This window comes from Cervus canadensis, chromosome 2 (genome assembly GCF_019320065.1).
Source record: "Cervus canadensis isolate Bull #8, Minnesota chromosome 2, ASM1932006v1, whole genome shotgun sequence".
NCBI classification, from domain to species: Eukaryota; Metazoa; Chordata; class Mammalia; order Artiodactyla; family Cervidae; genus Cervus; species Cervus canadensis.
The window spans coordinates 110,302,836-110,315,875 of NC_057387.1; the positions used below are offsets into that span (position 1 = coordinate 110,302,836).

Sequence of the window (13,040 nt, forward strand, 5' to 3'; positions counted from 1 at the left end):
ATGGGAAGGGGTATGGGAGGAGAATGGATACATGTATATGTATGACTGAGTCCCTTTGCTGTCCACCTGAAACTACCACAACATTGTTAAGCAGTTATACCCCAACCAAAATTAAAGTCTAAAGTGTGAGCACACTTTGTTTATTTATATCTTTTTGTGAACCCCACCAACAGTATGAAAAGGCAAAATGCTTCTGAACTGTGGTGTTGGAGGAGACTCTTGAGAGTCCCTTGGACTTCCAGGAGATCAAACCAGTCCATCCTAAAGGAAATCAATCCTGAATATTCATTGGAAGGACTGATGCTGAAGCTGAAACTCCAATACTTTAGCCTCCTGGTGTGAAGAGCCAACTCATTAGAAAAGTCCCTGGTGCTGGGAAAGATTGAAGGCAGGAAGAGAAGGGGATGACAGAGAATGAGACGGTTGGATGGTGTCACCGAATCAATGGACATGAGTTTGAGCAAGCTCCAGGAGTTGGTGATGGACAGGGAAGCCTGGTGTGCTGCAGTCCATGGGGTCATAAAGAGTCGGACATGACTAAGTGACTGAACTGAAGTGAACTGAATTGTGCTTCTTATAAACAGCACAAAGTTTGTATTTTTCCAGTATGGAAATTATTGTCTTTTAATTAAAACATTTGGTGTGTTTTCATTTCATGTAATTATGGATTTGGTTGAGTTTAATTCAATCATATTTGCATTTCCTTTCTTTTTATTATTTATTAATTTACTTTTATTTTTATTCCTATTTTTCCTTTCCTGTATTCTTTTCAATTAATTTTTATTTTTCTACTTATCTTTGCTATTACTCTTTTTCTATATATTTTAGTGTCATCTTGAAGAATTACAAAATACATCATTAGCTTATTATAATTTACCTTAAGTTAGCCTTTCATGGTTTCCTGAGAAATGCAATAATGCCACAAGTCCATTTACTGCTATCTGCCTTTTCTTCTGCTGCTGTTCTATATTTTACTTGTATATATGGTGTACACACACATAACTCTTACTATTCTTGCTTTAAAAATCAGATTATTTTAAGAGTATTTAGCCTTTTATATTTACCCAAATATTTACAGAGCTGAAAATTTATATTTTCAGAGCTGAAAATTTCTTTTATCTCTCTGTTCTCTCATCTGAACTAATTTTCCTTCAGCTTGAAGAATAATATCCCTTTAGTATTTTCATATTATGGGTCTGTTGCTGATAAGTCCTCTCAGATTTTGTCTGTCTGGAAATATCTCTATTTTATTGTCAGTTTTGAAGGACATTTTCATTGGGTATGAATTCTAGATTGGTAGTTATTTTTTCCCAGTGCTTCAAGATGCCATTCAATTCCTTCTGGCTTTCATAGTTTCTGCTGAGAGACTCAGTAGTCTTTCTTATTTTTCATTACCCTGAAGGAAATGTGCTTTTAAAAAGAATGTAGTAACTTTCAGCATTTTGACTCTGATGTGTCTTTTGACTTTCAGCATTTTGACTATGATGTGTCTGGACCTCATTCTTCTTGAACCTCAGTGAAGCTCTTGAATTCATGGCTTGGTGTATTTCATCTGAATTGGAAAATTTAACAAACATTACTTTTTTATTTATTGCTTCTGTTCCATCCTCCTTTTTTTGGGCAAATTCTAATTGTACATATGTTACAACATTCAACTATGCCTCAAATATCCCTTCTTGTCTGTTCTTTATCTTATTTGTTTTTTTCTATACTTCAGTTTGTATTTCCTACTGATTTGTGATTGAGGTCAACCTGCATTTACTATGTCCACAGTATTGTTAAACCAGGTAGAAGACTTCATACTTTTGGATACTATATTTTTCAGCTGTAGAATGTTTATTTGTTTTTTTAAAAAGACGATTCTAAATTTCTACCTGCCCACACTGGCCATGGTCAAAGCTGGGGGCCACACATGCTCCAGGTTACTCCAGGGCAGGATGTGGAAACCAGGGCCAGACCACAGTGGGCCAGCTCCCCAGAGAGCACCTGCCATGGATACTCTTGCTATGACAGTGATGTCATAATGGGGGCCACAGCCCACCCAGGGCTGATTGACAGTCCTGTGTACCTGGGAACTTGTTTCTGCCACAACAGACTCTCTGTCTGTCTCGTTACCTTGTGTACCTCAAACGCCTTGAAGTGGACTTGGCATACAGTGCTCAATAAATACTGCTGAATGAAACAATTAGTAAAGAGGATCTGTCCCTCAATATCAGATTTTGGATCTCCAAATCACAAGAGAAGGTGGATGAAACTGTAAGCTAAGTAGATTAAACTGTACTGTGAAGTATAATTGCTGAGAGAAACAGGCTGTAGCTTTCTCTCTTGTTACGAAATAAACATGAAGCCACAGTAACTCACTGGGAGGTTGCTTGTTGAGTACGGAATAGCAAAGAAAGTGGCTGGATGCTCTGAATTTTCACCGATGCCATGACTGTGGCATCTTAAGGCACTGATCTAGCTGAGAGGGGTCAATCTGCATAGGATCTAGATTTGATGAGTTAACTAACACAATAATATGTGCTGAGGACTTGCTATGTGCCAGAAAAGGTTACAATAGTGAGCAGCAAAGACAGTCATGCAGTCTCTGCACTTCAGTAGATATGGGAAGGCAGATACTAATAAAAAGATCTCACCAGTAAATATAACATGAAAACTACGATGAAGCACCAGGAAGCCACTGTAGCACAGCGTCAAGTGCATGCAGAGCAACCAGAATTACTCGGAGGTCCCAGAAGGTTTTCTCGAGGAAAAAGGACTTGGACTGACCCCAGGGATGAGTAGGGGTTTAACTACACTCGGGACTGAGGGTGGGAGCAAAGACAGTTCTTGAGAGAGAGCAGCACGTGCAAAGGCCCTGTGGTGGGAGGGAGCACAGTGTGTTTGAAGGACAGAGAGGAAGGTCAGGTGCTGGAGTGCAGCCAGGGAGGGAGAAGCGGGTGATGAGCCTGAAGAGGAGAACCCGTGCCAGGTCGGGCATGGCTTTGTAAGCCTGGCAGGAGATTGTCACCTTTATCCTTGTGGGAACTCGGGTGTCATTGAAGGGTTTCAGCATGGAGTGCTAAGGTCATATCTGTATTTCAAGAGGGGCGCTCAGGTGGCTGTATGACCTCTGATCAAGTCACCTTCTCTGGATAAAGCTGGAATAACACAGATAAATTGTATTCCTCTGAGTCCTTTTTCTCCTTTCTGATGTTCAAGGTTGCCCATTCCCCTTCTGCTAATGGTCTTCTTAAGGAGGGGATTTAATATAGCTAATTAGTCTCAGCTTATGAAATGAAATCATATTTATGTCTCCCAAGGTCACTTGGATGGGAATTTTGAGAACTCAAAACTCTACAGTTACACAATTACCATCAATCTGTTGGGGGTACCCTGAGCACATCTAGTGTGTGTTCAGTCAGTTTAATTACAAGAGGGAAATTCATAGCAACCCCATCTTGGGACACTTCATGAGCTAGGACGTGGTGAGGGCAGACACCAGGCTTCAGGGAGTGAAAGGGGCAGCAGTGCAGAAGGTACCCGTGGGCCAGACCGATTATCAGCTGTGGTTAAGAAGAGGAAGCCTAGTCGCAGCTGGAAGGGGGCAGTCACCTCCTGTCTTCACTTCCCCTTTTGTTTGGCTTGATTTCCACATTCAGTCATTAAAGCATCACTTTTTGAAGACAGTCAATTCGATAGGTCAATGAGTGGCATAAATAGGTGCCCTCACTTACTTGTGGGAATTACATATAGAGAACCCTCATCAGGCTATGGGCTTCCCTGGTGGTTCAGATGGTAAAGAATCTGCCTGCAATGCAGGAGACCTGGGTTCGATCCCTGGGTCAGGAAGATCCCCTGGAGAAGGGAATGGATACCCACTCCAGTATTCTTGCCTGGAGAATCCCAAAGACAGAGGAGCCTGGTGGGTTACAGTCCACGGGGTCACAAACAGTGGAACATGATGGAGCGACTAAGCATGCATTGGGCTACAATGATGGAGGCTCCAAGGAGGTGCATGAAGGACATTCAGGTGTTAATCTGAAGAGTCAGAGACAAGCTATAAAACGGTAAACTGTAAAATCAACACAGAAGGCTTCAGGATAGAGTCACTGTAGACACCACACATCCCCCTGGGTTGGCAAACTAATCACTAATGCAGTTGAGAGTATGACAAACTCACGGAGTGTGTGAGTCCCTGATGGGACAGGGAGGGCTGATGGACCATGGGAACTTGAGAAAGCCCACACTCCCGCCAGCTCCTCTGCCTGGAGTATCCTGGCCCCAGAGGCACGGCTGGCTCTGGACCCAAGGGAACCATGTTCACACACTTCTGACGCTAGTTGTATGGGGGTTTCCTCCATCAAGAAATCTTCTGCAACACCAGCTGGGGCTCCTACAATCTAACTCAATTCTGGCACTGTTGACCTGGAGATATAGAGTCTGATCCCACAGGTGGAGGGTGATATATCCCACAAGACCGCCCCCACCCCACTCCAAATGACAATCACATGTCTAGATCGTCACCTGTGCTTCTGATCAACGGGCTGTAAATCTAAGGTTCCCATGACCCCCTCCATGCGTTTGATGAATTCGTTAGAGTGGCTCACAACTCACGGAAACATACCTATCAGTTCATCAAGGGACACAATAAAGGACACAGAAGAACAACCAGATGAGAAGGTGTGCAGGGCAAGGTCTGGGAGGCTCCTGGGCACAGGAGTTTCTGCCTCTACGAAGTTGGGGTGTGTTACCCTTCTAGAAAAAGCAAGAGGATTCCAGAAAAACATCTACTTCTGCTTCAGTGATGATGCCAAAGCCTTTAACTGTGTGGATCACAACAAACTGAAAAATTCTTAAAGAGATGGGAATACCAGGCCACCTTACCTACCTCCTGAGAAACCTGTATGCAGGTCAAGAAGCAACAGTTAGAACCGAATATAGAACAACGGACTGATTCCAAATTGGGAAAGGATTACATCAAGGCTGTATACTGTCACCCTGCTTACTTAACTTCTATGCAGAGTAGTACATTATGTGAAATGCCAGGCTGGATGAAGCACAAGCTGGAATCAAGACTGCTGGGAGAAATATCAATAACCTCAGATATACAGACGACATCACCCTTATGGCAGAAAGCGAAGAAGAACTAAAGAGCCTCTTGATGAAGGTGAAATAGAAGAGTGAAAAAGTTGGCTTAAAACTCAAAGTTCAAAAAATAGATCATGGCATCTGGTCCCATCACTTCATGGCAATAGATGGGGAAACAATGGAAACAGTGACAGACTTTATTTTCTTGGGCTCCAAAATCACTGCAGATGGTGACTGCAGCCATGAAATTAAAAGACGCTTGCTCCTGGGAAGAAAATAAACCTAGACAGTGCACTCAAAAGCAGAGACATCACTTTTCTGAGAAAGATCCATCTAGTCAGAGCTGTGGTTTCTTCCAGTAACCGTGTATGGATGTGAGAGTTGGACCTTAAAGAAGGCTGAATGCCGAAGAATTGACGCTTTTGAACTGTGGTGTTGGAGAAGACTACTGAGAGTCCCTTGGATTGCAAGGAGATCCAAGCAGTCAATCTCAAAGGAAATCAACCCTGAATACTCACTGAAAGGACTGATGTTGAAGCTGAAGCTCCAATACTTTGGCCATGTGATGTGAAGAACTGGCTCATTGGAAAAGACCCTGATGCTGGGAAAGATTGAAGGCAGGAGGAGAAGGGGACGACAGAGGATGAGATGGTTGGATGGCATCACTGACGTGAGTTTGAGCAAGCTCCGGGAGTTGGTGATGGACAGGGAAGCCTGGCGTGCTGCAGTCCGTGGGGTCGCAAAGAGTGGGACACGACTGAGCGACTGAACAACAACAACCATTCCAGCATGTGGTTGCGTTTGCCCACCTGGAAACTCTCCGAATCCCATGATTACTGGGGTTTTATAGAAACCCCCTCACACAGGCATGATGAGGTATTAACTCCATGCCCAGCTCCTCTCCTCTGACTTGGGAATGGGGTGGACGGAACTGAGATTTCCAGGCTTCTGATCAAGGCTTGGTCTTTCTGGTGGTAACAAGTCCCAACCCAGAAACCCACCCAGCATTGATTCACTGTAACAAAAGAGGCTTCCAGTGCACTTATCACTTAGGAATTTACAAGGGTTCCAGGAGCTCCATGCCAGCAAGTGGGGGCAGAGACCAATACGAACATTTTCTATTACCTTACAAGACCCCAGTGCATAACACTGTATATTGGGATCTGACTGGCCTCTAAACCACTGGGAGATGGTTGAGTGGCAACTTAAAATTCAATTCATCAGATTCCCTGACTCTCCAAGAACCTGCTCTTTGCCTCTGGCCTCCACACACAGATCTACAGGGTGAGACAGGTGGGCATTTGAGGCACATGTCCTAGCTCCTCTGAGAGTTCTCATCCCACCTGTGGGCTTGGGTACCACGGATCCACAGTGATGAAGGTGGGGAGTTCACTCCCAGACTAGATTTATCCCACTTATGAGTCCACAACCCTGAGGGCTATGCATTTGGTAGACCAGTGCATAGTGGACCCAGGGAAGTCACCACAGGTAGGCACGTTTCCTGGAAAGCAGCCCAGGGCAGCCAGGGTCTGCCTGAGGCCCGCCTGGACCAGTCCTGGACGCTGGGGTCGGGCTCCTGGTCACAGTTCAGTTCTGCCCTCCGTCTCCCGAGCATAAGCATCACTCACCTTTTTACCTCCTTTCTTCTTTCCTGGTCTGACTGATAGTTCCTTCTCTCTGTTCACAGCTAGTTTTAAGTTTTTTAGTTCCTGTCTCATCAGCTCATCAACCTAGGTCAACAGAAAAGATACTATGTTTTAGGTCAATTTGCCTGCTTTGTGTTTTCTTAGTGACGTTAGAAACAGCTTAAATTCTGGGTAGGTTACTAACAGGACGATATAAAAAAGCACTGCAGTGGAAGACTTTACTAGGACTTTAACATTAAAGCCGCTTTACCTGCACTCTGATCTCCGACTCCAGTTCCTTACGTTTGTCCTCCTTGATCAGTTCAGGGTCATAGTCCTGGGGGAAATTCCACGATTCGTCTTTATTCTTCCACAGGTCTGCACTCCAGAAGGAGAAAGGAAAAGAAAATGAATTTTTTTCTACTTGAAGATGAATGAAGGCAGTTTTGTGAAATATAACACAAACTCAATTTTCCACCCTATGTCCTTCTTTTCCACTTTCCAGATGGAAGAACTGTGCCTGTACAACATCTAAAAAATAAAGAAGAAAACTGCTAATGTGAAAAGCTCCAATAACGAAGTATGAAACAAATGGTACTCTTAGGTACCACTGTAGTCACGTACAGATGTGAGAGTTGGACCATAAAGAAGGCTGAGCGCCAAAGAATTGATGCTTTCCAATGGTGGTGCTGGAGAAGACTTTTGAGAGTCCCTTGGACTGTAAGGAGATCAAACCAGTCAATCCTAAAGGAAATCAGTCTTGAATATTCATTGGAAATGCTGAAGCTGAGGCTCCAATCCTTTGGCCACCTGATGTGAAGAGCCGACTCATTGAAAAAGACCCTGATGCTGGGAAACTTTGAAGGCGGGAGGAGAAGGGGACGACAGAGGATGAGATGGTTAGATAAGATCACCGACTTAATGGACATGAATCTGAGCAAACTCCAGGAGACAGTGAAGGACAGGGAGCCTGGTGTGCTGCAGTCCATGGGGTTACAAAGAGCGGACATGACTTAGCGACTGAACAACAACAACAACAATTATGGGGTTATGGAATTACAGGTAACTGTTTTTGTAATACGTTTTCCATTAGTTCTATTATTCAAATGATTCAATGAAATGGGAGAGACTTTGTTGCTAGTTCAGCTTACCCGTGATTTACCTTGGCCCCTATTAAAAGCCAACACTGAACACACAGGTACCCATCACTCATCCCGAATTCAACAGCTGTGTTTTTGTATTACTTTTGGGATGTTTTTGAAATCATATATATTTTACATGTCCCTTTGGCCTTACCCTGGCAGTTAGGAGGATGGTTAGAGGAAATAAGGGTAATTTTGAATCACTGGAATAAATGGAAATAAAACTGTTTTCTCAGAAGGGGAATTCCAAATGTTCACAGAGGTGCAGACCCCTGGACCCTGGCCGTGGGATTGGAGAATCTCCCAAGGGAAAAAGACTCGCCAGTTGGGGAAGAGATCTCTTCCTTGAATTTATGTTCAGACTGTGATGAAAATCTGCTGGAACCAAACCTGCAACCACCACGCAGCTGGGCCACTTCGCTGGGAGCTGGTCCCTTGGGGGCACTGATGCTGTTCAACTCGGGAGGGCAGTCGAGGACCACGGGGTGGCCCACCTCGTCTGACAATGGCTACGACTGGGAAGAAAGGGGGCCTGTGCCGGGTCTGGACAGCAGGTGGTGAGTGACGGGGCGGAAGCCTCGCAAGCACAGCCTCCCCTGTGACCACTGATCCTGAGATCAGACAGGAGTGTATCCCCCAACACAGCTGACCAAGCAGGGAGGGGCTGGCACTTAACACCCAGAGGACAGTCACTGACAGAAATGCATGTCTGGGTGCACAGGGAGCCAAGGGGTCAACGCTGCAGGCAGAGGGGAGAGAAGATTCTCAAGAGAGCTAAGTGGGCACACAGACGAGAAAGGAGGGTGGAATCTCTGGGTAAAGCACAGAGGCCGGGGGTGAGCAGAAGCAGTGAGAAAGGAAAGGAGAAGGGATGAGACGTGGTGGGAGCTGCAGATTCCGGGCGACAGAGCAACAGGGCCACAAGAGGCAGACACACAAGGGTGCACAGCCAGGCAGGGAATGGCCCCAAGGCTCTGACCAGGGGGAACCTGTCAGGGGGATCCCCCATCCTACCACCTACCAGCTGCTGGCCTTACGTGGTCCTTTGCTTATTAACAATCTCCACCCCCAAGGGGCGAGGGGCCAGTGGGACAGTGGCTGTGCTAAGAACACTTAAAAACATTGTTTTTAGCAAGTGCAAGAGGGGACACAGGACCACGGGGCGTGTCCTCCTACAGGGCTCTGAGTTGGGACCACACAGGACACAAATGGAGGGAGACAGGGAGCCCCTATTTTCCAGAAGTGTGGGTCGGGTGGACAAGCCCTGGGGGGACACCCTGATGCTGCTCCCAGAGGCTGGCAGGGAGGTTTCTGGAAGCCGAAGAGGGTCATCACAAACTGCTGACCTCACACAGGTCTGGTGGGCCAGCTCACTTCCTGGACTGCTGCCTGGGCAGAGGGATTGGCCTGTCTGGATTTCAGGCCTAGCAAGGGCTCTCAGGCTTAGCAGTCTCCCCCCAGTTAAACTGAGGGCAGTGTGGCCTGCGCAGGGCTCCACCAATCCTTGGCCAATCTTAGGAAGATGGGAAGGAGAAATCTACCAGTGATGCAAAGTTTCAGGGGCAGGTTTTTGAAAAAGATGAGGTTGAAAGTGCCCAGATCTTTTCCAGGGTGACTACTGTGAATTTATCAGAAAAAGATAACACATCACAAAGGTGGTGAAATTTTCATAAAATTGATGCACCCATGGGTTCTTCCCCAGCAAGGTGGCCAGGTGAGAGGTGGCCCAGCCACTGCTGAGGCTCAGACAATGGGATGTGATGATGGGGCTGGAGGGGCTTGGGGGTGTGCCTCCTGGACATCTGTCAGAGGTGAGGGTCAAGGTGAGGGACCTCCCTGGTGGTCCAGGGGCTAAGACTCTGAGCTCCCAGTGCAGGGGGCCCAGGTTCCATCCCTGGCCAGGCAACTAGGTCTCATATGCCACAGCTAAGAGTCTGAATGCCACCAAGAACCACACGCTGTAAGGAAGATCAAAGATCCTGCGTGTTGCAACTAAGACTCAGCCAAATAAATAAATATTTTTTAAAAAGTTCAATCAGGGCTTCCCTGATAGCTCAGTTGGTAAAGAATCCGCCTACAATGCAGAAGACCCCACTTTGATTCCTGGGTCGGGAAGACCCTCTGGAGAAGGGATAGGCTACCCACTCCAGGATTCTTGGGCTTCCCTTCTGGCTCAGCTTGCAAAGAATCTGCCTGCAATGTGGGAGACCTGGTTCCATCCTTGGGTTGGGAAGATTCCCTGGAGAAGGGCATGGCTACCCACTCCAGTGTTCTGGCCAGGAGAATTCCATGGACTGTTTAGTCCACCGGATGGCAAAGAGTCGGACATGACTGAGCGACTCTCACTTCAAGCAGAATCACCACCCCGATGGGGGAGGTAGCCAGCCTGGGACTGCTGGAACAAGACAGATGTGGGCCAGGCGCGGCAGGGATGGGCACACAGGAAATGACTGGAAAGCTGGCTCTGAAGAGTCATCACTTTGAATAGTCATTCCCATGGACAGTGTCAGCAAGAGAGAACTATCCTGCTCATCAGTGTTCAGGGCAAGAATGCATTGCCTACATGGTTTATACCACCCCTTTGATGTGAAAAATGTCTTAAGTCATAAATATCTGAGCGTTTCCTCTTTGGCCTGAATCCCCCAGAAGGGGGATTTTGCAGTGAGCTTGTGAGGTGTGAGTACATGAAGGGCGGTTAATTCACGGGCCTGAAGGCAACTGCTCCTTCTCTGTGCATTTTCTGAAATCTACATAAGCTTACACTGAGGGAAACTCTGAAATGTAGGAATAATATGGGTTTAACATTCTTTTTTATGGGTTTAAAATTCTAAGTTTTCCCCCTTGAAAATATAACTGCGCTAAAATGTTCTATTCGTCAATAGCACTGGGACTTTTGTGCTGGGTCAGTGGTTAAGAATCCACCTGCCAAGTTCATTTCAGTTCAGTTGCTCAGTCGTGTCTGACTCTTTGCGATCCTGTGGACTACAGCACGCCAGGCTTCCCTGTCCATTACCAACTCCTGGAGCTTGCTCAAAGTCACGTTCATTGGGTGCCATTCAACCATCTCAGTCTGCTGAGTAGGAGACGTGAGTTTGATCCCAGGGTCTGGAAGATCCTCTGGAGAAGGACATGGCAACCCACTCCAGTCTTCTTGCCTGGGAAATCACATGAACTGAGGAGCCTGGTGGGCTGCAGTCCATGGGGTTGCAAAGAGTCAGAGAGGACTTATCGACTAAAAAACAACAACACTCAGCAATAACAATAACAACTCTCTTCTAACAGATGATTAAATCTCCATGAGCAAAACCCACCTGCTTCATTAAGATCTTTTACAGCAAATCGCTTTGTTATTCAAAGGAAGCCACTTTGCTTTTTCAGGGGATAGATAAGACAGGAAGCAATGCATTTAATAATGAAAGGGACCCAGAATATTCAACAGAAAGGAAAGCAAGATATGACTGTTTATGTGGAAGCAGTGGCACCTCGTGACATCCTCACTCTGGAGCCGTGACTCTGATTTACAGATAAAGCAGTTCCAAGCAGCCTTCGTGGGTTTTACCTAGAGGTTATGTAAATGGACCTAGTTTTCCACTGAAACTTTGTTTTTCCCATGACACTTTTGCACAGGGCACGTCTCAATCCCTTCAAGAATTTCATGGACATTTATAAATGCAGGAAGCTATTCATGGCTCTCAAAGGGAAACAACGGTCTGCTCTTTCCTGTAGCAGAGAATGAGTTTTTAATCTGAGAGCAGGAGAAGCCAGAGACGGGGTAGTTTTCATCTGCTCAGAAGTGGACGGAGGAGGGGGCATAAAGTCAGTGATTAAAATGCTAATACTTCTTTTGAGAAGGAAAGCCTTTGATTTTTATGAAAAGAATGCTCAGATGAAGACACTGAATTTCTGTAAGTTACCGAAGACAGGATGGATATCTCATCAAACACCCCAACAGTCAACGAGCAAAATCATGGTTCATGTTTCCTTCTCCTGGGTGGCTTGTAGTTTTCTTAGCCTTGATGGGATTGCAAGGTAATTACACACAAGGCGTGGGTTGTTTCAAGAGCTTTGCTGGGTGGGTACATGGACTTCCCATAGGAACATTAGATGTCCCCCAAATTAATTTTTATCAAACTAATGCATGTACCTTAAAATCAAGGCTATGGTTTTTCCAGTAGTCATGTATGGATGTGAGAGTTGGACTATAAAGAAGGCTGAGCGACAAAGAATTGATGCTTTTGAACTGTGCTATTGGAGAAGACTCTTGAGAGTCCCTTGGACTGCAAGGAGATCCAACCAGTCCATCCTAAAGGAAATCAGTCCTGGGTGTTCATTGGAAGAACTGATGCTGAAGCTGAAACTCCAGTACTTTGGCCACCTCATGTGAAGAGTTGACTCAATGGAAAAGACCCTGATGTTGGGAAGGATTGGGGGCAGGAGGAGAAGGGGATGATGGAGGATGAGATGGTTTGATGGCATCACCAACTTGATGGACATGGGTTTGGGTAGACTCCAGGAGTTGGTGACGGACAGGGAGGCCTGGGATGCTGCGGTTCATGGGGTCACAAAGAGTCAGACACAACTGAGCGACTGAACTGAACTGAAGTCAGAGAGTATTAAAAAGATTATAATTTTTTAAAAACTCTGCCTTCCAGTTACACCGCCAAAGGGCATTTATTCCTACATTCATTTGTTCATTTAAAATGCATTGGCTAACAGCAATCAGAGCAGAAAAAGAAGTAAAAGGAATCCAGAGAGGAAAAGAAGAAGTGAAACTCTCGCTCTTTGCAGATGACATGATCCTCTACATAGAAAACCCTAAAGACTCTACCAGAAAATTACTAGAGCTAATCAATGAATATAGTAAAGTTGCAGGATATAAAATTAACACACAGAAATCCCTTGCATTCCTATACACTAACAATGAGAAAACAGAAAGAGAAATTAAGGAAACAATACCATTCACCATTCCAACAAAAAGAATAAAATACTTAGGAGTATATCTACCTAAAGAAACAAAAGACCTATACATAGAAAACTATAAAACACTGATGAAAGAAATCAAAGAGGACACAAACAGATGGAGAAACATACCGTGTTCATGGATTGGAAGAATCAATATTGTCAAAATGGCTATACTACCCAAAGCAATCTATAGATTCAAAGCAATCCCTATTAAGCTACCAACGGTATTTTTTCACAGAAC

At 45.3% G+C, this 13,040-nt stretch overlaps 1 protein-coding gene across 1 annotated transcript in view; it reads right to left on the bottom strand.

The window, feature by feature from the left end:
• The window catches only part of IQCA1 (IQ motif containing with AAA domain 1), a 191,040-nt gene that overhangs the window by 75,717 nt on the left and 102,283 nt on the right, over positions 1–13,040 (bottom strand). Inside the window, exons 10-11 of the mRNA XM_043462063.1 lie at positions 6,967–7,073; positions 6,699–6,800 (exon numbers count right to left, since the gene is read on the bottom strand). Of these exons, the coding sequence (XP_043317998.1) occupies positions 6,699–6,800; positions 6,967–7,073 (209 nt within the window). The remainder of the gene's footprint in view (positions 1–6,698; positions 6,801–6,966; positions 7,074–13,040) is intronic.